This window comes from Neolamprologus brichardi, chromosome 3 (assembly GCF_056152115.1).
Source record: "Neolamprologus brichardi isolate AB-2024 chromosome 3, ASM5615211v1, whole genome shotgun sequence".
Classification (NCBI taxonomy): domain Eukaryota; kingdom Metazoa; phylum Chordata; class Actinopteri; order Cichliformes; family Cichlidae; genus Neolamprologus; species Neolamprologus brichardi.
This window is the reverse complement of record NC_142106.1, coordinates 31,913,481-31,939,918: the sequence shown is the minus strand read 5'-3', so window position 1 is coordinate 31,939,918 and position 26,438 is coordinate 31,913,481. Positions and strand designations below refer to the sequence as shown.

The following is a 26,438-nucleotide window of genomic DNA, read 5'->3' as shown; positions in this document are numbered from 1 at the left end:
CGCACATTCAGCGGCTTCCAGGCACACTGACCGACTTTCTTTATCTGTGGCAGCCACAGCTAGACACTTTTTATAGTGTCCTGCAATTAAGACCCTTCGAGCCTGCAAAATGTGTCTGGCAGAACCATACGCCTTGTGACAAGATCAACAAAGCCTAACACCCCCCCCCCCCCCATTATGCATTTGAAATGTCACATCACGTTGTCTGCTAATTGTAGGAGTTGTCGGGACAAAGGTGCATGTGGAACATCCAGCAGATCCAACATGAGTAGTGTCTTGTCATGCACTTAAATTCCTGTAGTTTCCCTTGTTTTTTGGTTTTATTCCAGGGGAATCAACCTTCCCTTTTCCGCTCCATTAGAGAAGTGTTTCTCACCAGGTCAGTCTGAGTAGTTCAGAGCCAGACCAAGGGACAGTGTTATGGAAATCTGCCCCTCTATTCTCTCATTGTTCTGTGGTTGAAGGGTGAAAGCCCCCCCTCCTCCTCCTTCTCCACCTCTTTGGAGGGAAACGAAAGCCTGGTATGTGCAAATTCAAGAGGACACTCGCGCTTTTGGAGTTGTTCGAAGCACGAGGGAGGTAAAACAAACACTTCTTTGTTTTTCCAGAGTGTGTTTTATTTAGCAGTGTCAGTTGCACAGCAGACTGTGCTGGTATCCCACTTTTGCTCCACTCCGACTTGGGCTTTGACCTTTGATTTGATAGGTTAAAATGGTCAGGCATTAAATGAAAATGAAAAACGTAATTAGACTTCTTGAACGTTAATCTCTTTTCCAGGATGTAATTGAGGTTATTGAGTGTGGTCATTTAAATGATAACTTCACCTCAGTGACCTGTGCCATTAACAGGAGCCGATCCCAAATCCCTCTGAAGACGAGCTTCTCCCTCGCTGCCAGGAGGTGTGTAAGTAGAACCTGCAGTATATCCCCCACCCACCCACAGCTGACATTTATGTCACTTCAGTTCAAATATTGCTGTCTCATTTCTCTCCTCCCCTCTGCTCTCTTTGGGGGGGAAAAACAACTCCAGCACCATGTAAAATGCATCATCATTTTAATCGATACAATATATGTACATCCATGTTTCAGTCATCATAATGCAAGAAATCCCATCTTTACATCTATACAGTGTTCCAGTTGTATTCAGTATAAAAGAAAGGGTTAATAATCACAATATTAAGAGTAATCCCCATGTGGTGATGCAGAAGTCTTCCAAACGAATGGCAGAAAGGGAACTGAAAGCTAATAGATCTCAATAAATGCCACTGCAGTCTCACAGAGGTCACATGGTGTTACTGTCTTGCTCTCTCTCTCTCTGTCTATCTCATGCTCCATCTTCTCAAACTCCCTGGGAATAAATAAATATGCAAAAATCACCACACCATGCTTGGTCTAATAATGTACATTAGAATCATGTTGCAAGATTGGATTTTAACCCTCCTTCCCTCATACATGTGAACCTTCTGGGCCCCCGGTGCTGTGTACTGGCTGTTCTACTTGAAAAGGGGCCTCTTTTCCATCCCCTTCAGGTCCCTCGGGTACAAAGTTCCCTCAGATGCTGTTTAACCTCCACCCCCCTACTTCAAGTCCATCCATCTCATCCATCTACGCTCCTTCCATTTCTTTATCATGGCGGGCTTGTTGACCTGCCTGCCTCCCCACAGTGTGGCTGCATATCAGTCCCCCTGCTGTGCTTTGTGTGGTCAGTTTCCTGGCAACAGACAACAGCAATGACAGGGCTCCAGGGCAGAGAAAGCCCTCTTTGCATTACAGCAGCTTACTATAGCTAGATTGCTCCAGAGCCCCTGATGTTCATGGTCATGGCTGGTGTGTGTGCGTGCTACAAGCTAAAAGAGCTGCAGTGTTCGGGCTCGCAGTACGACAACCCCATAGAGTTCAAGCAGACAGGAAGTCCACAATGGCGGCGCTTCTGAAAGTGGCTGCTGCTGCTTCTGTGTGACTCTTGTGAGGTAGCACAGATTAAGACACCTGCACTACTGCAGAATCAATTCTCTTATTTTAAAAATATATTTTTATATATTTTTAAATCCACAAGCGTGGTTACAAAAAGGAGTAAAAATGACCCCCAGATGCTATATACAGTAAAATATACTTTACAGCTTTACAGGTAATAAATTGTAGATTAAAAAAAAAAGCCTTTGAAAATCACTGGTAAGATACGCAGTTGAGAGCAGTGATTTCGGCGGCTGCAGCATGGTTTTAATTGATTAGCTTCGGTTGTGCTGACAGACTGCAGGAAGTGAAGTCGCAGTGCATGTTTAAATGGTGTGAGTTAATCAAAAAGTTCTTATGGTTGAATAAAAGCTCTGTTAAGAGATTTACAGAAGCAAGCATTTACAGAGTGGGACTACACAATCTTTTTTTTTTTGGTCCTGTCTGCTTGAACTCTTTTTTTTAGCATCCATTAGCCCCTTTGTGTCATTTCCCTTTGACTTCTGTACAAATATGTAGCGGTACCCCTTTTAAAAAGCAGATCTTTGACACCCCGTATGTAAAGAAACATAAAAATAAAAAATAACACCAAACATTTTACAATCAAACACCCCCTCAGGCTTCAGCATAAATGAGCGGTAATGTTACAATACTAATTGTTACAGTGTCGGGCATGTAAATATCAATGCAGCATTTCATGTTTCTTGATAAAATCCTTGCCATTGTTCTGTTCTTTTGCCTCCTTGTGTTTATTGCTTGCTTAGATGGCACGTGGGCAGAAGTTTTCCAGATAATAACGAGTAAATTACAGGGCTGTGTTGAACAAAATGGAGCCGTGTGAGGAATTTAAAATGCAGCAGTTTCTGTCACCTTGGGCAAATTTCTACCTCCTAAAATAGCCTTGGGTTGTAGTATGAACTATTACATTGTGGTATCCTGTATATATATATATATCTTTATGATACATACAGTTGATGATACAGGAGAAACGTTATCCATGTTCTTTATAGGAAATGGTAAAAAAAAATCAAACTACCTTGTACTGTATTAGCAAAACAAGACACAGTTGTGCTACAAGTGCTTCATGTGTTCTTGGCACCCGTGGCCTCAGTCCAGAGTGAGTCCTTCAGCGCTCTCCACAGTGGAGCAAAGTCCTCACCAGAGGTAGAGAGAGAGAGAGGGAGTCCATGCTGTGGAGCTCTGTTGCCTCCTCCACCCTCCTCCACAGCTCCCCCACCCCACCCGCCGTCAATTGCCAACGTGGCACATTCCTCCCTCGCCCCTCGCCCTCCTCGTCAGGTGGAACAGTCCAGGCGACATCCATTTTCCGAGACTAAAATAAAAAAAAACTCCATCGGGATCGGTTAAAACCAGCAAGGATGATAGGCTGCAGTAAATAATACATAAGCAGCAGGGAGAGATGGCGGCTATTTACAATCGCACAAAAAGTCTAACGTCTAATGTTGAGAGGTTGAGTCATCTAACGAAAGACCCAATTTTCTGTTTTTTGTTATTTTACACTTATTCTCGTTCAAAAAGCAACCAGACCAAAAAAAAGATACATAAAATGTCGGTAGTTTACATTCATGCCTTTGAATGTTCGCCCACAAAGCGGCTGAGCACGGACACGCAGCATCAGAGTAACGCAACACACCCACAGGATCTGTACATTTGTGCAGTTTTCAGGTCTATGCTCCTTTACCAGCAGATAAACTGAATGAATATTGTGACATGATCGTGACACTGGAACCGTTTTTGTACCTAGCGTGAAGTTGAAGCGGCCACTTGAGTTAAAATAAATAAATACATAAATGCTGAAGATGTGCCTCTGTTTTATCCATCAGAGAAGAGCATTAGGTGATCTTTTTGTTATCATTTTAAAGCCCTCTGAACTAAAAGAGCCTTCTCCAGCAGGAGAGGCGTCCATGCAGCATACCTTCTCAGGAAGGAAAGCTCACGCTCACACTCAAACAAATCACAGGAAAAACAAACAGAAACCAGCGGTGAGATTGGTTTTTGGATTGTACATCAGCAAAATACGTCATAGTAACGGTGCGTAACTAAATATACACTCTGATAGATGCTGCATACCGTCTCTACATTCTAACATTAAGTATGCTCTACCAGTTTTACACGGAGGTCAGGCTTCACAGGATGTAGCATTCACATTAAGTAGAAAACAGACATTACTCAGACTAGAAATAAATGCATTTTAGTCAGTGCACTTTGCCTTTTACAATTCAAAGTCACCCTTCAACTACCTCAAGTCATGCAGTCCACAGCGTTTTTAAACTCCAGTGTTTGATTCCAGTGCATAAGGCCTTGGCAAAGGCATTTTGAATACCGTCCCCTTTTTGTTCAGAATATGTATGAATGTGGATAATAGTTCCTCCCATAATACACGAAGGAGCTTTATAAAATTTCATCAGGCAGAAAACTGAGATTGGCAGCAGCAGAAATGGCTCAGAATCGACAGACTTCACATTCCTCCACAAGATCTAGACAGGATTTTTTTTTTATTTCGTTTTTTAACAGTCCACCTCAGGAAGGCCCACTTCCTGCTCTCAACCTCAAGCAAGTCTGATAAAGACCGGGCTGAGCCATGCAGGGAGGACCTGAATACACTGGCAGGGATAACCACTGTGTTTTCTGTCCCACTGACTGTGATATCTGATTGTACATGAGGTGAAATAAATGTTATAGTCTGATCCATAGCTTTTAGTGTTCATGCTGTAGTTTGGCTCTAACTTCCGCGTTCGGTACTCTGTGAAATTCCCGAGAAGCTGTTGCTCCAGAAACATCACAAAAAAATAAAGTGTGGCTCCCTTTTGACTCTCCAGCAACAACCAAGTTCAAAGCAGATGCATCAAGGTGGTGTGAGGCATCCTCCACGTGTCGGCCCAGTGAAAACATCTGAAAGAACTGTTTGATGCTTTCAGTGCCTTTGTGCCTCGTTTTTTTACTCTATAGTGCTTCAGTGGGATTTCTTGAATTGGCGCTACTTTAAAGATAAAAGCGTACCAGCGGCTGAGCCTCCTTTACAAGTGCGTTGTTTCTCTTGGCTCAAATTTAAGGAAGAGTTAAGGAGAAGAAGCCTTAGTGTCATCGGACCCAGCGTCCAGGGTCTTGCCTTCATTATGGGGATAATATACAAATATCCTTATATATAATCTATAATATTGTGGAGAGTGTAATTCAGAATTAGATGCAGAAGAAAACGTGTGCATGTTTTATTTTAGGCATTGAGCACAGTTAAAATCAAATCGTCTAACTTGTGTTTCCTTTAGGATCAACTTAGCAGGGACTTTTTTCCCCCTTTTGCATCATTAACTTTCAAATGCTCAATGAAAATCTAGCAAATCTTACCAAAGAAGAACACACTTCGAGTCACATTCCTTCAATCCCGCTCCAATTTATGAAAGGATCTACTGCTAATCGACCCCCAGCTGGTGACCGATTAATCTGATTACTTTCCAATTCTGCAAGGCTTTTAGATTCGGATACAGTGGTGAAGGTTTACAAGCACTGGCTTGTGGCTGGTATTAATTTCACGCCCTTGTCATGACAATTAAGAAGGTAAACCATTACTTTAAAAGAAACAAGATAAAATAAAATACAAGTCCATTTTTCCATTGTAATTCATGTGTTAGGAGTTTCTCTCCTAAAAGTTATATTTGCATTCAAAGACACATTTCATGCAAATGGTACAACTTTTTTTCTTTTTTTTCCGAAGAAAGAAACACATATTTGTTTTCTATATGTTTATATCAAAGAAGAAGCTTATTTTCTTTTTTTTATATATATATATATGTAGTATATATATATCAATTCACTTTTTTCTACACTTTTCTAGGGCAGGCACCGTACACACACCGGGTACAGAGGCATGCCACACTTGCATTGCTTTTGCATTCTACAGTTGGTTGGCTGGCAGGCATAATGTCATCCAGGCAGTGCTGCATTTGGTGAGTGTCTGCACCAACTCTGAACACACACACACACACACACACACACACACACACACACAGGCATTTTCTCCCTCACTCTCTGAGTCTTTTGCATCACACCCATACAACCATACATCATGTGCAACTTAGCTCCAGCCAGTCCAGGCAGCGCCACACTGCCTAGATGACATCAGATCAGGGGGCGGGGGTCTACGGCTGATGCGACAAGCTTCAAATGGAGTAGTAAAAGCAGTGCAGCAAGGCTCCTGTGGCACATGCAGAGAGGGGCCAGGAATGGCTGGAAACTTGAGCAGGATAGGTCAAAGGTCAGCGGAGGGTGCGCAGGGTTCAAATGGAGGGTGCATGGTCTAGCCCAGGGTTGCAGACAGATTCATGAATGGGAGGTAGGAGGGGAAGGAAAGCAAGGCAAGAAGGGCCAGTGCTAAGTTTGTGACAATTACATCTGTATTTTTTTTTCCCTTTTTATATATTATGTGCTTTTTTTGTTATGTTTTGCTTTAGGTTGGACTTTTTACAAATGGTTTAATAACATAACTGAGGCTCAGAGTATGGATGGCTGAATCTACTGGTGGTCGTACGCTCGGAGGATGGAGATGGAGAGAGGTGTTATGGGAGAAACTCTGACGTTCGCTACATGAGTTTTTCAGTTTTTCAGCAGTATACACAATATAAGTACATGGAGGAAAGGGAAACACTAATGCCAATAGATCAGATAAAATAATCAACTGCTGTTTGTGCTCAGTCATGTACTGTAGGTTTGTGAGTATTGCTTGTAGTCTTACTCAAGTTGCTCCCCAATAACCTGGATTAAGCAGGCGGAGTGTAGACTGCAGCTACTTTGTAATTGTCGTAGTTTTGACAGTAAAATTTGCATATTTAAATGAAGTTTGTTTCCTCTTCAAAGTTATAAAATTACTAATCATCAGTTAAACACTGAACTGTATCCAAAGTGTTAGAATTTACCTTGATTCAATCAGTAAACAATTTTAAAAGTACACAAAGAAAGTACTAATGTTTAGTTTCATAATACTTGATTCAGTGAGAAAGGTTCATCGCACACAGCTGAGACTCGGTCTGCTGTCAGACCAGAGCCTCATCAAACGTACACATACACACACGTACACACAGTCACATATTCACAACACACACATAACAAGCTCTGACGTGCAGCTATATCTCATCTCGGGATCTGTCAGTGTGACACACTGCAGCGAGAAAGCGCCACCCTCCTGTCACCGCAACCAGTCAGAGACCCTCCCCACAGCTCCAGTGAGAAAAGGAGGTGATTCATCGATCCGGGAAAGAACATAGAAAAGGGGGGGTTGTTATCCAATCGGACCATCAGTGAGGAGAGTAAAGAGGAAGGTGTGTGTGAGGAAGATGCGCTGTGTTTATTCATGATGCAGGATGCACACAGCACATGTTCCGGTAACCATCCTTGCCATCTCTTCTCTCTCACTGTCGGGGTCAGTAACACACTCTCGCTGTGCTTCAATATGGTGTCTTGGAGAAGTGGCTAAAAGCCGGATCACTCAGTGTGTGTGTCTGTTCACACACCAAATCATTTTTATGAAGGAGAGTGTGTGCTAAAAACTCCCTCAACCCTTTTTTGAGGAGTCTATGTACTCCCCCCCGGTCCATGCATTGCTCTATCCACCCACCCCACATAGAAAACTGCACTCTTGAGCAACTAAACATGATTTTGCTGTGGGGAGGGAAGGTTTGAGGAGAGCAGAGAAATATAAATGAAAGGGAATGTTGATCAAAATCACATTTTCGTGATGCCAAAGGGGCTGGGGAGGGTGCTGAGATGGGGGTGCCAGTTAGATGTCTTCTGAAAAAAGCCAATTTTTCTCTCCCGCAGGTGAGAGGAAGGATTAAAGATACAAAAAATAAAAGATTATTAATAAAAGAAACAAACTCTTCTTTAAAATGTCAAAGTATAATACAAAAATCAACAAAAAAAAGCATAATAGTAGTAAAAACGTTAGTGACTTAAGGGTGAAATAGTAGAAGTGTTAAGTCATACTCAAAGTTATCACTAATGACACAAAATAAATAAAAGCTGTCAGAGGAGAGGACGTGGTCAGGGCTCTCAGGTGAAGGAGGGTCGTTGCTCTCTCTCTCTCTGTCCCTCTCTTTCTCCATCTCCAGCTCTCCAGCTCTCCCTCTCCCTGTCACCTCTCACTCCTCACGAAGCTGCAGGCGATAGCGGGTATGGCGGATCTGGAAGAAGAGCCTCTCCAGCGGCGAGCGGCTCATCCCAGGTAGCCTGTAGTCTTCGCTCTGGCCCGTTCGGCGGAAACCCAGCGACTCGTACAGCTTGTGGGCGGCCAGCTTCACGGCCGTCGTGCCGAGGACCACGCCGGCGTAGTTGTTGCGCATTGCGTACTCCAGGACGCGACGACCCAGCGCCTTTGCGATGCCTTTGCCGCGGTAGCGAGAGTCCACCGACATCCGCCGCAGCTCAACCGTGTTCTCGTCCTCGTGGCCCTGCGCCGCCACGATGCCCACCACACGACCATCGAGCACTGCCACCCAGAAACAGGAACCTAACAGGAGGAAACAGAAAAGAAAATCCAGTCTTACTGCGAAAGCAAGAATTATAATAGACATGATTTAGCAGCCTGTTAGCCAAGCTTAGTGTAAACACTGCAAACAGCCAACTGGGATCTCTCCAATGTTAGTGGAGCTGAACCTGCTGAGAGCAGGTGTTTGGTTTTTCTTTATTGTCTAAGTTTCTTAATTTTGAGGGTTTTACTGTCTTTGTGCTAAGCCTGTCAGCCTTCTCATCCTATTAAGCTCATAGCTCCATATTTTTATTCTTTCCTCTGTTAGAATAGTTGTACATTTCAAAATAATCCATTCTAGGATAGGCTATCTGCCTCTGTTTGGACCATCTTTCTTCTGATTGGCCACCCATATCAAACAAGAGGTTTGAATAGCAAGCGACCATATTTACTCTCTCTAGGTTGCTAAGAGCAGAAAACAGACTGTCTGAAACTGAGTATTTAGCTGCACATACACTGACCTCATTATTTAACATCACTGTATCCATGTATGAGAGGAAATAATTAACTTGGACATGAAGGTGAAGAACAGGGCCTGTGATGGTGATCTTTTTGTGTTTTTGGATCAGTGATAAAGGTGTCTCACAGTAGGCTGCCATGACTTTGATCATATATCAGACCTCTGAAATATCTCTTGCATGGAACACAAAACAAACAGTATAATTGTCTTAAACTATTAAACAGGAGATGAAAACTATAACTGGTTGCAAAATAGTTGGATGAGGCAGTTCAGCACCAGGAACTGATCTCAAGATGAACGTCGCGTTGCATGGCTGTTGTAATGACTTGAGGGCTCTGGGTAGAAAAGCCAAGCATGCAGGGAGCAGCTGAATGAGCAGGTCTGACTGGAGCTTAATAACGTTAGCCACTCAGTGAGGACTGCTGATTAAAAGTGCAGGCATGACAGAGCAGTCACTTAAAGCTGACAGCATACTGGAGCAGAGACTCTGATGTCAGATAGCAATTAAAGATGAGTTTTTGGGCTAAAACACTGTCATGTTGCAGATGCTTATACACTATCAGGGACTTGCTGCATCTCAGGGTTAATCAGACTGATGACAGACAGACAAAAACACTCAACACACGTCCAGGCAGACAAATGAGGTTTGACCGACACAGAAAAATGTCAGCAGACAATGCTCCTCCACCACAGAACCACTAAGAGCCTGAATATCGGCCCGTTTTACCATCAATCTTTATTCCTGCTACAGTTTGTAAACGGTTCGCTTTGATACAGAGCAATTGTTCCTTTTCCCCTCTGAAACTTTTCAGTGATAATAGTTCAGGTTCAGAAGCCAGAAGGATGTGAATCATCCTGAGTGTAATTTAACATTAGTTTAAATGTTTCTGAGGTAGAAACTTGTGCTATTCATAATGTTTTAATGACACTTTTAGCCTTGAAGCTCTGTGACTTTTAAACCCAACATGACAATGCATATGCATGCCCTTGCAGTAATCTTTCAAAGAAAAAGACTTTCTAAACCTTCTGCTGTGTTGCATAACTGTGGTCAGATAACTAACATCAGCAGCACTTATTCCATGTGCTGGCAGTGTTTCTGTGGTTTTGTACTAAAATGCCATCTGTTTGTGACAGACAAAGTAAATCTGACTGTTCTGTGACCGGCAGAGGCCGACCTGCGGACAGCAAAAATCTGCCTCCATCTGTTCACGAGCTCTGAATCCTAACTCTCTCTCTTTGTCCTTACTCTCACTTTTTATGCCGTTACACACAACATCTCCCTCTTCTCTGTTTGCTGCTCCCTCACGCAGACACGCACACTAAACAGGCGGTGAAATTGACATCATGCATCAGTCCCACGTGTTCGCAAGGATTTGATGGCCCTGCAGGCCTGTGTTAAGCTGATCCAGAGGCTTCTGTTAGCGAGTCAAATAACTGTGGCAACGGGCAGCCCCCAAGTGATCCCCACTCCCCTAGTGCTGACACTATAAGCTGGAAGCCCCTCGAGTTTCCCCAAGTGTGGAGATGTTGCAGCCAAATTGGATTTAATTATCGGATATAGAAACAATTTGAACACTTTGCAGACTAGAAGCGATAGATCAGAGATTTTGTCTGCCTCTCTGGAAATGTGGGTCAGATGACTGTGCAGTTTGCTGATATCACAGAATATCACAGGCTATGTTGCCAAAAGTATTTTCTGAACTTGCGTGACATCTCATCCTTAATCTATAGGGTTTAATATGATGTTGGCCCATCCTTTACAGCTATAACAGTTTCAGGTCTTCTGGGAAGTCTTTCCACAAGGGTTAGGAGTGTTTATGGGAATTTTTAACCATTCTTCTATACGCACATCTGTGAGGTCAGACACTGATTTTGGATGAGAACACATGGCTCACAGTCTCAGTGATTCATCTCAAAGGTACAGTGTTGGGTTGAAGTCAGGACTCTGCCGGCCAGTCAAGTTCTTCCACACCACTCGCTCATCCATGTGTTTCTGGGACTTGCTTCGTGCACTGGTGTGCAGCTATCTTTTACCAGGAATGGGGCATTCCCAAACTGTTCCTACTGGCATCCTGTCACAGTACCACCACTGAGCTCCTGAGAGTGAGCCATACTTTCAGAAATGTTTGTAGTAGCAGTCTGCATGCCTAGGTGCTTGATTTCATGCACTTGAAGTGATTGAAACACCTGAAATCAATGATTTGGATGTGTGAGTGAAAACCTTTGGCAATATAGTTTAATCTCTGGTTAATGAAAGTCCTATAACCCTAAAAAAACAGTCAAAGCATTATTTTCTAACTGCCACTTGAATCTGCATAACAGAGTTTTGGTGGATGATGGTTTAAGGGGCTCGTTTGTGCAGCTCACATGCAGAGTTTAAGTGATTTAGTATTAAGTACCATTAGTATTGGATTCATCAGCTACTTTTTAAGGAAGCTTGGAGCTGATTAGTAAACTGTTAGCTCGGTGCTATTTGTCATCTAAGCTCACTTGTTTACAGAAACTAATCTTTTTAGTAGGTCGGTCACATTTGGACGCTACATGGTGAGGATGTGCGTGGATTTCTTCCTGTTTTAGGCTATTGAAGGAAAACGTAGCTCATTAGCAGGGCACATAACAGCTCCATTCACTGCTTTCTAAAGGTTGTGTGTGTGTTATTCCTCTCAGCCATGCTCACAGCCATGATTGGTAATATCTTCCTGTCTATTAGCTTGTTTCTCACTTTGATCCAGACAATCAACAGTAATTTAAATGATTTCAGTCAGAGGATAAACCAAAATGACTCTTGAGATCATTGTTTTCCTCTAGTGAGATCAGAAAGCTCCTGGTTTGAACCCTGACTGTATGTAGTTGGTTCATTCTGGATACTCAAGACATATATGTTACAGGCTCTGTTTCCAAAGGAAACTGAGATCCTGCAACATGCTGCAAATTTTTTGATTTTCTATCACTTAGTTGTGATGAGTGCTGTGAAATTTGCAGTTTTTGGCTCCAAACTGGACACTTCTGAAGCGGTGGCGGGGAGGAGGTCACTGATGAGACTGTTAGCAATGGTCTCACCCTCTAACATAATACATGTGTCTGGCAGAGAGGCCAGATCTGTCAGATATTATTGTTATCATTAATAATTTTATCATTTTATCATCTTTGCAGCAACAAATGAATTTCTTAAATCTGGAGTAAATAAAGTTTTTCATATGATATTATGGGTTAATCTGTGATTCTGAAGTGGCCGTGGATGTGAAATAGATCAAGTGTATTGAAAAAAGCGCTCTGTGTGTGGTTACATGCGGCTCGTAGTCCGAGGTCCTTCGAATGGTCATTAAGACTAGAAAAAAATGTAAATCCGTCCAGTCCATGTGATCTGAAGTAAAGTGTCTCACAAACAACCGGAGAGATTGTCGTTAAAGTTTAAGTGAAAACAAATTTATGTGACAAACTGCTGAACAACAGTTGGAAATTTAATCAGGGTTGATTACAGTTTGGAGGAAATTCAGTCCAGATGTGTTGATTTAATGACTCCAATGTCTGACATATGTTTGTTTGCAGCTGGTTTAATTAGAACGTGTTATTCAAAGACCAAACAGCTGAGAGGGTACACTGTACACCCGTCCCTTTGACCTCATCCTCATTGCAGTTTTGCTATGATATGCTGAGGGAAGCCATAGTGAAGCACTCTTTGCTGTATTAAGCTGATCAGAGCTTTGTCTTTACTCGTCAGTACGCGCTCGTGTCCTGATAAGTTATCAACTTTGCTGAGTCTTCACCTGACATCATCACAAGTTTAAAATGTTTTTTGAGTTTTTACGGTACTTTGGGAGTCTCACACAGTTAAACTCACATTGGAAATGATTGAACACAGCAGCAGAATAGATTTAAAATTTGGCATCTGGGCACTGAAATGTTGGAGGTGATGGAGGAGCTTAAAGAACAGGCAGTGAACTGGGGCAGCAGGGGCACTGACCTGTCAGAGGGGAAGATGGGAAATTTCAGCCTGTTCGGTGTGGCTCATTAACTCACCGGGTGTCGTTTGGCATCTGTGACCTGAATCTGCAGGCTACGGCATAACTGAGAGGGCCACTACTATAAATTGGTCATTTTATCCCACAGTGTTACTTTTGTTTACCCCAAACTGGGATCTTTTCGTAAATCTAACCAAGTTTTTCTTCTTCTTTTTTTGGTCCAGTAAGAAAAATAAAAGTAAAAAAGAAATAAAGAAGAAAAATAGAGGTGAACCCATTGGGTCCTGCCTGAGAAACTTACAGCTCGTAACTCCTAAGGTGGACTTTGTGGGTCCAAAAGCTGGACCGTTATCTCTACGCAGCCAGTCTTGGCTGGTGTATTAAAGGACAGCTTGTTCGTAAAAGGAAGATCCGATCCTATCTGAAAAACTGGTACAAGAAGAGAACATGTTGGAAACTTAGCAGTTTAAACAGACCATTTGGGAAACGTGTCCTGATGACCTGAGGAGTGTGGCGTGTACGTATGCACAAAGCAGTGCAGCCTGATTTGACTGCCCGCCTTGGAGGCTTTGTTTTTTAGTGCTTGTTAGCAAATCTAAGCATGCATAGTAATTACACTAAGATGGAAACACACTCCTGTGTGTGAGCAGGGTAGTAAAGCCTCTCAGAGCTTCTAGCATGGCTTTACTTTACACCCATGGTGGCTTTTTTAAGACAGGATGATGGCGAGCTCTCAGAGTCAAAGACTTTCCCTGTCTTAGAGTTTGGAAGGGTCATCATAAAAATATTTGAAGGCAATAGTTAACTAAAGATGTAAATATCTGTCTTCTACACGCTTCCACTTTTCTGCTAAATATGATGAATAACAATTAATTTAGTCTTTCAAGGTATCCCGAGTTAGAAAGAGGGAGTGAGTGAAGGAGGAACTCGCTTTGAGCTCTCTGATGCTCCCACAGCTGTTTAAGAGTGGAGCGGTACTACAGTGTACCGCCTATGTTTTGGTGTGTGAGTGTGTGTGTGTAACTGGAAGGTTGTATGAATGAGGTTACTCAGTCAGAAAAAGGCGTTAGTCAAAGAGAGCAAAGAGGAACAAAAAAAGAAGAAGTCATTCAGCTGTCCTGTGTGAAAGACGCAGCAGCAGAGGAGGAGGAGGAGGAAGGCGAGCATCTGAGTTAACAGTAAAAGCGATGAGACTGAAAGGATCCATTATTGCTGCTAGGGCATACAAACGCAAAGGAGGGGGTCTGCCATTATTACAGGGGGAGTGGGGTGGGGGGCACGGAGAATACAGATGATGTCAAGATAAGAAATAGATTGAGCAGAGAGTGAAGGGCGAGAAAGGGAGGAAGAGCTCTGAGTTGTGGAAATCTTTCTCTCACAAGTAAGAATCTGATTACTGTATTCTTAATGCGGCGGATCTAATTTCTCTCAGTAGCTCAGTAGATATTAATAATCCTCCATGCATGCGCGTGGGAGTGTTAGATACTGGCTGATGCTGTGATATGAACCCTCCATTAAATTTTAAAAATTACACACATACCTACAAATTACATGAGCACATAGACAGGAATGGGCTTTATTGTGTGTAAGAAGATTGTCCTGGAGGCCTAATATGGTAAGGGCTCCGTCTAGACGCTGCCTCGCTCTGCTGGAGCTCACTCCTCTGTGAAGCGAACACCGTATTAACGCTTTTTGGGCGAAAGATCGGCGGCGGCTTGGATTTGGGCGTGTTTGCTAATTGTTTAGGCTTCTAGTGACCAAAGTATTTCTTTCTATTTCCCTGCAGAAGGCGTCTCATTGCTGCAGGGAACATTAAAGTCGATTTAAGCAACAGTGATTTATGGCTTTGGATTGAAAGTGTCGTATCGCTGCACGATTAATCCGGCCCCCCCGACATTACATTTCGCGTTTCTGTGGGGAATGAGATCTCCCTGTGGTATTCATAAGGTGCTTTATCAGACTGTGTTATACGATTATTTTTCTTCCCGACAGTTCTGGTCACATTTTGTCACTTGTAGTGCTAAAAAACCCACACATATGTTGCGCTTTGTTCCACTGGGCACATTAGCATAAGTGGTGCACATATGGTTAACCCGTTAAAGCCTGAATCATCAAATAAACGCCAGAAACTACATTTTTTTGAAAATGACAAATTAAAAAATATTAATGAATCATTAATTTGCACATATGAGTTTCAATTTGTAGCATTTTGCTTTATGTTTATATGGTTGGGGGGGGGAGACCTGGGGGGTTCCAAGTTATTTTGTATATATAAAAATCCCTTAATACTGTTTTATTTTCACTTTAAAGCAAAAAGACTTAAGGCGGAGTCTCTGTAATGCGCTCACACACAGATACACTGTACTTTCAGGTCAGAGTGCATGCTGGGAATATGGATTAACCTGTCACGCACAACCCCACACGTCAGCAGTATCTTCCTTGGCCACGGGCGACGAATGCTGAGAAGAGATGACTGTCACACAAAGGACACGGTTTCCAGATGTGCGCGTGAGCACTCATCAATGCAAAGCAGACTGATGCGCCTACGTGTGTGCTGTCACGCTTTATGAGCACACACTCAGAGGAACTCATTACGCACGCCCGACTGTTCGTCTTGCCGCCTGCCTTGTCCGCCAGCACGTTTCCATGTTGTTTGTACGCAAGCGTGCGAGTACGCGTTCTTTTTCTTGCACACAGCGCTTTAATGTGTACGTGGCATCCATCAGCGTACAGCTGCTGCTCCGACTGCCCTCTCTCAATCTCTCTCTGGTTTGATTCTCGGGGTCAAAGGTCACCAGTGTGGGCTTCACGACCGAATGCAAAATGTTAATCTAACCCAGAGGTGGGTGATTAATCTTCCTGTCCGAGGGGCCACGTGAGAATCTGGGAGTGTTGAACTCAATAAGCTGAACTCAGTTCTGCTCAATATAATCATTTTTATCTCTTTTTAACGTTACTGGAGCTCAAACCTATTACATCTACATTTATTGCTCCTTTATAAATCGCGACCCTTAAACTGCAGACTCAGTCTTAATCTTCATGCACGTAGTCTCTCGCCTATTGATAACAGGCTCCTCTGTAATGAGCGAGTCAAGACAGCGAGAAAGTACACAATGCGAAAACTAATGAAGCCGCTGACACGCCATCTAGTCTCTCTGACGAGCACCTTTGTTCACCATTGATTTAAGCAGAATGTAAGACAAAGGCCGGAGATAGCGAGGCTGCAATCTATTATTAATGATGGGATCGACTTCCTCAAAACACTGAACCGACAAGTGGCAGATGCTCACGTGTTTTCAGCGTGCAGGAAAAATTAAAAGACAAGCGTGTATTCTGCAGGTGATATGCGTTCAGCAGAGCCTTTAAAGGAACCGTGCTTATGATGGTACTTAAAACTGAAGCATGTCCTAGTACTTAATCAGATATATATTATATTTTTTAAGTAATGTGTTATTTATGTGGGCACAAACCCTCAAACTGGTAAAGGAAGGTGTAAGTTTAAGGACATCTAGCTCCAACATTAAAAGTACCAGCAAGGCTTTGAGGTGGTTTCTAAGATGTGCTGAAAATATTTTGAACCTGGGACAAAATATGTGCATAAAAGCAGTCTGAGCCCCACTCAGCTGATTATAAAATCAGAGCAGCACCAGCTCTGAGGGCAAAGAGTTTTCATGTCTGCTGCTTCTTCTGGAGCACAGACATAAAAGCGTGCCACCTGCACCACAAGTCAAATATGGACTTTTCTAAGCGACGTTTCCCCGGTGTTGACTCGAGACATGAAAAAGCATTCACTTGTGGCAGAGATAAAATGGAATACAAGGTCGATTTAGCTTTTTTCTGCTGTGGAAATTGTATTATTTTTTCTTTGTTTAAGTGGAGAAAAGTCTAGTTTTTAAGTTGTGAAGCAAACCTGGACGTGTGCAGTCTGAGAACAGCAGTCACACAGTGATGTAAAGGAATCAACGTGTTTTGTGATCCGATTCGCTGCTCGCTCCTCTCTTTTTTCACTTTCATTTCCCACTCCCAGCAGAGTACTGCTTCTCCCCAAGCCTTGTTATGCTTGAGGCCTCTTCCTTTGAAAAAGGGAGTTCTTCCTCCCCACTGTTGCCAAGTCCATCCTCATAGAGGACTGTAGTGTTGTTGAGGTTTTCTCCCTAATATTAGGTCTCAGTCAAACAAACTTAGGGACTGATAAACTGTTTACTGTAGCCAGTAAAGAGTGTTTTTCATTTCCCTTCATGACCAAAGACATTACTTTGTGTCTGCCAGAAGTCTAGATAACCCAGCTGTTCCACCACACCTGCTCCCCTTCAGCACAGATAAAGTAGAAAAGGAAAAGGAGGAGTGATACAGGTGTGAGGGTGAAAAAAAATCCCAGAAAGATTAAGGAATAGTAGAGGGAAGCATCCAAAGAAGCTCATTAATCTAAGACATCTCCGCTGGTGTGCATGAAATATCCCATAGAGGTTCCTTTGTGTGTCGCAGTTTCATTTTGGGCCACAACTGGACATGACAATCACAACATGGGCTGGACAGACACAGTTTTCTGATACGCTTCGGTTTAAAATAAAATACATGTCGCTCATACTCTTCTCAAGTGCGATACCAGTCAACAAAAACACTCCTGTTGTGGATGCAGACTGTGCAGACTACAGTAACAACCAGCTGAGCCCAAATTTATTGGGAATTTTAAAGTGATAAGGAAGCTAAACTGAAATTTGTAAAGAGCTGCGTTTGGCCCAGAGGCCATGATTGTGACACATCTGGTCTATCTGCTGGCCAGCAAGCCCTAGATTTATCTTCCCTCCCCACACACATAAAGTAAATGCTATACTTTACAACACCCCTCCCTCAGATGCCCCGTTTTCTCACCTCTTTCCTTCACACACTCTCTCTTATACTCTGTCTCCCTCATTCTGTCGTTCAGTCCTAAAATAAGGATGAGTACCGGCAGAGGAAGCTGCGCCCTCACCTGCAACCGAATGAGCTCAAACCGCCCCCATCCCTCTTCCACACACATGCATAAATGTATAGACACACACATACAGGGCTACAATGAGATGAGCAGGTATTTTAATGTCCGCTGCCTCGATGAGACCCTGCAGTGATCATGACGCCTCATTAAACAGCCGCTATTAATGAGTGGGTATCTCGCCTCACCAGGGAGTTTGGTTCAGTGTCGGCTCACACCCTCATTTCATTACACTTGCTTTTTAGGCTGTAAGTGGCTTTAGGATGACCTAAAGTGACACATCAAGTAACGACTAAAGAGGGGATAAATGATCCGACTGCTGCCGGGACTTTTTTAATTACTCCAAAAAGAAGTCTTTTAGCATGCTTTGACTGCTTTGGAGATCTTTGGGTTTGAGCAGTAGAAAGGCTTAATAATGTCAGCTGTAAATTGCACATTAATGCACAAATAATAACTGTAACAAGCAATCAGTCACAAAGCTGGGTTTTGGTATCTCTTGGTATCTCTCCAACATGTAGCAAATAATAGTCTCAGCACTAAACTTCATTATATTATAGCCCAGCTGGGTTGTATTTAAAGATACCAAAAGTTTTAGCTGCTACTTTTTGTTAAGAAACAAAAAAGATTTTAAACTTTCCAAAATGAAATGACTAGATGTGGTCAAAAAGAAAAGTTTGTCGAAAAATAAATAAAGTCAGCTTTTATTTCACCTGTATCTGTTAAATATTTTCTGTAGCTGGTTAGTCTTTTGTATCTGTGCTCATGCTAGACGTTTCTTCCTGTTAAAAGGGAGTTTTTGCTCCCCGCTGTCGCCAAGAGCTTGCCCATGTGGGACTGTCAAATTGTTGGTTTTTTCTCTCTAATATTACAGTGCTGAACATTGGGGGGGGGCGTGTCAAGATCTCTGTCTAAATAAATAAATAAATTCCCAGATGATTAAACATGCAACTATTTTGCTGGTAATACCTGAAATGAGTAAAGAAAATCAACAGCCTATTTATGCAAGATAATAAACAATTTTATTGGGGGGGTTATATTGGTTGGGTCTGATTATTGAAGGGGGTCATAACCCCCCTAACCCCCCTGGAAATTACGCCCCTGACCTTGGGGCAGCTGTTTTTCCTGATTTGGTGCTATGTAAATAAAACTGAATAGAGGAAACAGATTAAAATTTACATTACTTCACAGGGTTTGTTGATTACTTTTAAATGCTGTTTTTATTTAAGCTTATAAACATTATTGTGTGTTTGAGTGCATCATTTTTGAAATAATCGATCAATCAATTTAATTTCAATTAAGTGACATTTTTGTACCAGATCTGTCCGGGGTTACCCCGCCTCTCACCCTGTAACAGCTGGGTAAGATAGCCCACCACAACCCTGAATTGGATGGATTGAAATAAGCCTCCAGTCTTTATTTGAGACACACGTACATATTTATCCTCTCACCCATTGTTAGCTCGATTTACTTCACAACCTGTCTGCCTGCTCACACACAGACACACACAGCATTACAGGTCTAATGAAAGCAGTGACAGCTGGCCTTAAGAGGCTGCAGAGTGAGTGATCAGAGGAAGTGAGAGTATGAATTAGTGTAGTTGTGCCATGTGGAGAAGGATATGTGTCTTCAGTCGGGAATCGCTTTTCTTTTATTACTCTGTGGTGATTTTGTGCTTATTGGAGTTTATTCCTTTTATATTTTATTTCTGTGTCACGAAGAACTCCGTGTCTTCCTGTGTTTGGCTCTATCTTTCTTCTAAAGCAGCACATCTCATACATCCACATCGTTCAAGGTGAAAAAGAAAACAAGCATTATGAAATTCAATGTTATTTTCAAACTATTTGACCTCCCACATTTAGTAAACTGTCTCTTGAAACACAGAAAAGCCTCGAGCACCAGACACACACTCAACATTGTATCACTTCCTATTTAAAGTCCTCAAAGACACACACACCTTATTAAACACAAAAGTCCTTATCTCATCTCTTGCAAACTCTTAAAAGCTCCCTGTCAGACCCACCCACACAGACACAGCTAACTCGTTAGCTACTTGGCTCATGTAGAGAGCTACAGTCCACAGAGTTGGTGTTTGTATGGTTGTCAAGTAAACCTCAGAGATGAACTCGTGTTATTTATCTTGTGATTTATTCTTTTGCTGTTATCTGCTGCTAACAAGCTAAAATATGGCATAATCATGTTCTTTTTTGGTTTTAGACACTTTGATTATCTCATTGAAACTTTCCTTATAGGACCCAGTAGGTTGATTTGACAGTTTATTGTACAAGTCCTTCTGAAATTCAGGGACGATAGCAATATAGGTATTCAATAAGAAATATAGTAATAATAACAATAACAATAACTAACCTGTTTGGTTTTTTTTCATTATTCTCATTTTGTACCAGGGAAAAAAATAAATTATTATCTTTTTTTTTTTTTAACTTAAATGTCTGGGGTTTTTCATTCCTTAATCACAGCTTTTAAATATTTAAGCAGCAGCAAATGAAATGCAACAGATAAATATCATCCAAGTGCCATCAGAAAATGTCATTATGTGCTTATAGGGTCATAGCTGTCAACAAATCAACACCATGTTTGGCCAACGTTGCATTAAAGCGGGATAATTACTGTTATACATACAGTGGGCTGTGTGCATGTTTACTCTTAAACTCTCTTAAAGTAGCTTTGCATTATTCACAGTTTAATATAATCCTTATTTATCTTATACTGGCTGTGGGGGGACTTGGTGCAGTCCCTCAGTGCACCCTCCCCCTTTAAGCCAGCTTTCTTTTCATTGGCTGCCCCTTACAAACAGGTTTGAACAGCAAGTCGGTGGGACTTTTGTGCTCACAGCCAGAACTGTGACCCTGAGATGACCATATTAGGAATATCCCCTCTCTGGGGTGGGTGCAGTTTTCTCTGTGGTGGGGTTGGGTGGACTGCCCCGGGCTCTGTGGGGCCGGGCGGCGCCGCTGCGCTGGGCCCCGGTTCGGATGGGCCTGGGCCCCCCTTCCCTGGCGGGTCGCGGAGTATGGGGGTGCCTACTGGGGTCAGCGGGGGAGCTGGCCCCAGGGAGGGGTCAATTGCCCCTCCCTTCCTTCCCTCCCCATCTCCAGCTGCCTCCCTCTTCCCGCTCCACCACAACCACCCACACATGCAGGGCCTTGGAGTGGGGGTGTGTCACCAGGGTGCAGAGGGGGTAACCCCCCCCTCTGTCCCCTTCTGGCTGCCTCTGCCTCAATTTTATCCCGCAACTTAGACATTCACATTACTCACACTCTCATTACACATACATATTGGATCTTAGGGGTGGGCACGCTACACGGAATCTCAATTACCATCAGGGTGTACACCTCACCCCTGGCGTCGTTGCCCACCTCTCAATTTTAAATACACGTAGACATTGAGGGCTAGCAGGAGGGACTATGCGCTTACCTGCTGCTCTCTGGCAGGTAGCTCCATGCCCTCCTGGGTTTTAAATGCACCTTAGAACACACATACATCAACACTACAATGAGCGGGTGGAGGGAGGTTAGGAGTCTTCTCTCACCCTCGTTCTCTGCGGTCTGCTGGAGCAGGGGGGCTAGGAGGAGGAGTTGGCCGTCCGACTGGGGTCCGGAATGTGGGGCCTCCCTGCTGCTGCGGAGTCGGGGCGGTCTGCTTCTCTCTACCGCAGGGAAAAAGGGTAACACAACCTGGGTCTGGGTGCGGTTCCCCCCCCCAGGGGCAGGGGTACCTAGACCCGGTTTGTAGAGTACGCTTGGGGAGTGTGATTGTGTGTACAGCGTCTCTTTATGTCTGTCTCCACGTTGGTTAAGTGTGGAGTAAGTGCATATGAGAGCATGAGGGTGGGAATGGATGTTTGTATCTGTGTGTGCCTGTATGTCTGTGTCCATATGTCAGGTTGGGTATCAGACGCCACCTCTCTGAGGACAGCTCAGGCCCTCCAAGGTTTGGAGGCCTATCTCCCCCCACCACTTCCCCTGCCGGGGGCGGACTCCCTCAGACATCGGTGCGTTGGTGGTTCTTTGTGTCCGGGGGTGGGCGTCCGGGTGCACACCGGCTCACTCCTTGGCGGCTGCTTATCGGGGCCTGGAGCCTGGGGCTTGCTTGGGCCACTTCGGAGGTGGGGTGCCCCCGGCCTCTCGGCCTGGGGCTCGGTCACTCAGGCACAGCTGGCTGCCGGCGGAGCTCACGGGCACGTCGCTGCAACCCCCCCTGGCTTCTGCTCCGTGGCTGCTGGGTGACCCCTCATCTGGGACTCTCCTCAGCTCTTTCTGGGACAGTGGCACGGCTGCCCCTCTGTTGGTCTTCCTTGGTCTCTTGTGTTCTGGGGGCCTCTGGATGTCTGGGGTTTTGATCTCCTCCATACCTACTTCATGCCCTGGAGGACGGGGCAGTGGCCCCCCACACCCTCTAGCAGATCATTACATGAGGGAACCTTTTAAGAAAACAAGCGCGTCCATACTCACAGGTGTACACACGGGTGCTCACACACACAAACTACACCCTTTTTGGCTCCTACCTCAATGCACACTGTGCTGTCGATCTTACGTGCTGCACAATAATGTTTAATATTTAGTATTTAGTGTCATATTCCCATATATCATTGTGATGTTGTTTATTGTATTACTCTCGTTTTCTTCTGCTTGTTTTCTTTTTTCTTTCTCAACAGGTGATCCAGGTGATCGATACATGTATTTTTTTTTCTTTTTTTTTTTTTGCTTATTCTGTTTTTTGCCCTTCTCCCCCGTCCCTCTTCTCAACTGTTTTTCTTTCCCTCTTTCTTTCTCCCTTTTCTTTCCCCCAGTCAAGTCTGTCCCGTATTCAGCAAGTGAAAATAAAATAAAGAATAAAAGGTGAATCAAATGGACCATTACGGCAAAGCTGGGATGGTCAATTTGGTAAAGAAAATCCGTTGGGCATCTTTCTTTGCCTTTAGACAATAATTCTGATGGCAAAAGAGCCAAACGGGACAGGCAAAAAAAAAAAAAAAAAAAAAAAAAAAAAAAAAAAAGGAATATCCCCTCTCTATGATGTCATAAGAAGCCAAAGAGTGCAAATAATAAAAACTATGCAGGCTTCCTTAAATTAATACACATCCAGTTTTCATTAAGCAGTAAAGTGTGTGTTTGCATTAGAGCCCGTCCCTCTTAGAAAGAAGCTGACTTATATGATCTGTTTTCAGGGCCTTTAAGTTCAACAAGTTCCCCGTTATTGGCCAAATGTTTCCTCCTCTATATAACCACGCCCCTACGTGCCATGCCAATCTGTACACACTTTAAACAAAGCACCACAGTGACGTCAGCGGTGCCTCTCCATCAGGACCGCGTGCTGGTACCCAGGTGTTCATCCCCGTGGGCCCATTCAGAGTGCACGGATATAATCATTAGCATTGTCCAAGAGCAGTGGTGCCTGACCCCATCTAAACCATCACAGCCCTGCAGCAATAATGGGAATGCTAAATTGCATTTGTGTATGCACTGGATTACCAAGCCAAAGGGCACAATGTCAGACAGAAGCAGACAATGGTGGGGGGGCAATTGATGAACACCTGCTTTTTATATTTGCCACGTGGTCTGGGTTAACAGGGAATAAATGTGTCCAAGAAGTTAACAAGGCAGGGGAATGTGTGAAAAAAAAGTGTGTCACAGGTGTACGTGGCTGTCCGTCGCTGCTGCCCGGAGTTAAACTCCCGAGGAGAATGAATAGTCAGAGATGACACCAGAGGTGGATTGATTTTTCCAATTAGAAGCTTTAGTGGAGGAAATGAGCCTTGCCGACACCGAGTGGACTGCAGAAAGTGTATCAGCAGTCTCCTCTGCACGATCAATAGCCCTGTGATGCCACCCCCACCCGCCCCACCCTTTACCCCCCGCCCCCTACCTCAGTGTCCAAGCAGAGCCCAGAGAGGAAGCGGAGTGGGGGAAGGAGTGGAGACAGAGATATGGGAGGAGGGGTGGGAAAGCAGGGAGACGACCTGCATATTTGATGATTTGCCTCTGCATCGCCTGAAGACTCTTAGACACAGCTGTGTTTAAAAAGAGCGTTTTTGGGTTTTTTGCCTTGTTAAAAGTTACAGGCCCAAACTTTTCAGTGCGCCAATGCATTTTTTTCACCCACTAACTGCGTGCTGGTGATGGTGGAGCACTGGGAACTGACAAAACCACACACATTTTGTGTGTGTGTGTGTGTGTGTGTGTGTGTGTGCGTGTGTGTGTGTGTGTGTGTGTGAAAACAGTGATGTGTTCCCTGCCTCTTACCTGTGGGTTTCATGTAATATGCATCTATGTCAGCCATGTCCGTGTGCAGAGCACAGTCCAGATAGTTCTGGATAACTTTCCTGCTGTAGTAGTACCGCGCACCCATGAGAATGAGAGGTGCACAGCAGGTCAGCGTGAGGGATTTGGTCATGTAAAAGCACATTACTATGGAGAAATGGAAGAAAAATAAACAAAACCTGTCAGAAGAGAAAATCACATGTTTGATTTTTGCCGGACCCGTACACACACATACACAACAAGACATCTGTAAGCATTAATATCAGGAACAGCTGAATCAAATATTTGGATAATTTTTCACACAAACCCGCGTTCATCAGACATTTTCTGGGAGACAAAAGTTAACAGAACGACAGAGTTTGTTCTGCCTGAGGAGAGCGTGTTAGTGCTGGATTCATCCAACCAGTGCAGTCCATGTTGGGAGTTATTAGTAAGATGTAACGCTGGGGGGCGCAAAGGGAAACAGAAGCAAGCAGGATGGATGCTGCGCGTAGCATGTTGCGTGCCATGCAGTAACCTAGTTGCTACTTTGTTCGCTCATTTGCACTCCAGGTGGAGCGAAACAGAAAGCGCTAAAATGCGCGGGGTAGTAAGCTTCCGCTCAGACGAGGTTTTCAGTATTCAGGATCAAATTTGGTTGGAAGGATCGAGCCAAATATCCAAACAACAAAATTAATTGGCGGGAGGGGGGTATGTGAAGCAGATTTCATGCAATTTTTTAGTCTTTAATGTGCGTAACGGTACAGGTTGTGATGCAAGACGCGTTTACCTAAACCGGCAACATCAACAAAAAGCCAAACGAGATGTGGCGCATTGACTGCTGTGTAGGGGCGGAGGTGGTGGTGGTGACGAGGAGGCGACTGGGGGGGGAGTGCGTGCGTGCGTGTTCATGTGTGTTTGTGTGTATTTGGCGGCGCGGCGGGGGAGTGCCTTTTGGGTACGTGCGCGCACCCTTTGGGCCAATCCTCAAATTCATTCAGTCATTCATTGAAGCACCGGCATGTCATCACATCGGTTAAACACATGCACCATGCCGCCTGCCATGCCTTTTGTTGGCGTGTAGGAGCAGCGTGCCCGGTGTGGCACAGTGTGAGGCGGCTGCTGCTGCTGCTGCAGCAACAGCCTTTTTCTCAACTTAACTGCACATCGCCCACAGAGCCACGACAACAAAGAAGCATCAGATTTCTGCATGATTTTGAAGGCAAGTTCCTCAAAGGAATCGCTTCAGGGCGCAGACCTAATAAAAAACGCGCAACAGCGACATTTACCTGCGCACACGAATCCATGTTAGAGGTTACATTTGAAGTTTTTGAGATGCGTATGACCAGGAAAAAAAAGTTGGTCTGAAACACACATAAGCTGCACGGCACACGGGAGTGTGAGGGTACTTACTTGTCAGAAGAACGTATAAAAACTGGGTCTTGGGCTGCTGCCAGAGCCCCCTAAAAGCTGTGTTGGGTATCCTCTCCATAATACCCTCGTAAAAGATGCGGCGTACCTCCTCTTGATCCCCGCGCTCAAACTCGCGGATAAAAACCACGTCTTTCCTCACATCCTTGGCCTCGGCGGGGTTCAGAGGCGTGCTGGACGGAGGAGAGCTCCACAGGATCGACTCTTTTTTGGTCCCATGTATAGCATCGTGTTCATCCGCAACAATTTTAGTCTCGCAAACCATTTTGGGAGACGAACAATGCATGCAACTGGCCGCAAGAAGAAGAAGGAAAAAAAGTGCAGTTCGGAGAGAGGGAGGGGGAAAAAGAGTGGGTAGTAATGATAGTGGGGGAAAAATGGATGATTCGTGAGATTTTCTTAAAAAACAGCGAAACGATGGAGGGGGGGTAAGACGAAAGGGGGATGTTCTGCTGCAACCCTGAGCGTTTCCGAAGACCAAGACTTGCCGGTGTAAATCGAGCGGTATTTATAAGCGAGCAGGGCGGGTAGATTCGGGTTCACGGGGTTGGGGTGGTCCTCCGGCTGCACAGATTGGTAGAGGCAGTGCGCTGTTAGATGCTGATGGACGAGGGAGGAGGGAGGCTCGCTCATTCCCTCCGCATCTGAGCAGGCTTATGTATGTGTGCCAGAGAAGTGTGTATTTTGAGAAAGTGGGCCCGCGACGAGGAGGGGAGGGGGTGCGATGGCGAGATTGCGTAGAGAGGCTGCTTCTGAGCAGTTCTGTCTTCGTGCTGTCTTACAATGAGGAGGATCCCCGATTTTGTGATATACAGTGGCTGCGAGAGATGCAGCACAAAGGCGCAAGGTAAAGCGGGGGCGATGCG

At 44.2% G+C, this 26,438-nt stretch overlaps 1 protein-coding gene across 1 annotated transcript; it reads right to left on the bottom strand.

The window, feature by feature from the left end:
- Positions 1–1,036: 1,036 nt before the first annotated feature.
- On the bottom strand, positions 1,037–26,228 carry aspnat (aspartate N-acetyltransferase). Its single transcript, XM_006805515.3, has 3 exons — positions 25,555–26,228; positions 24,145–24,309; positions 1,037–8,472 (listed from the first exon to the last, which is right to left on the bottom strand). The coding sequence occupies exons 1-3, from the start codon at positions 25,856–25,858 to the stop codon at positions 8,105–8,107; spliced, it is 837 nt and encodes a 278-aa protein (XP_006805578.2). The 5' UTR covers positions 25,859–26,228; the 3' UTR covers positions 1,037–8,104.
- Between the last annotated feature and the right edge of the window lie 210 nt (positions 26,229–26,438).

Coding starts and splice junctions, on each gene's coding strand:
- aspnat (XM_006805515.3), bottom strand. CDS start 25,858: ATGCATTGTTCGTCTCCCAAAATGGTTTGCGAGACTAAAATTGTTGCG. Junction 24,310..25,554: donor TTTATACGTTCTTCTGACAA/GTAAGTACCCTC, acceptor ATTTCTCCATAG/TAATGTGCTTTTACATGACC. Junction 8,473..24,144: donor ATATTACATGAAACCCACAG/GTAAGAGGCAGG, acceptor TCCTCCTGTTAG/GTTCCTGTTTCTGGGTGGCA.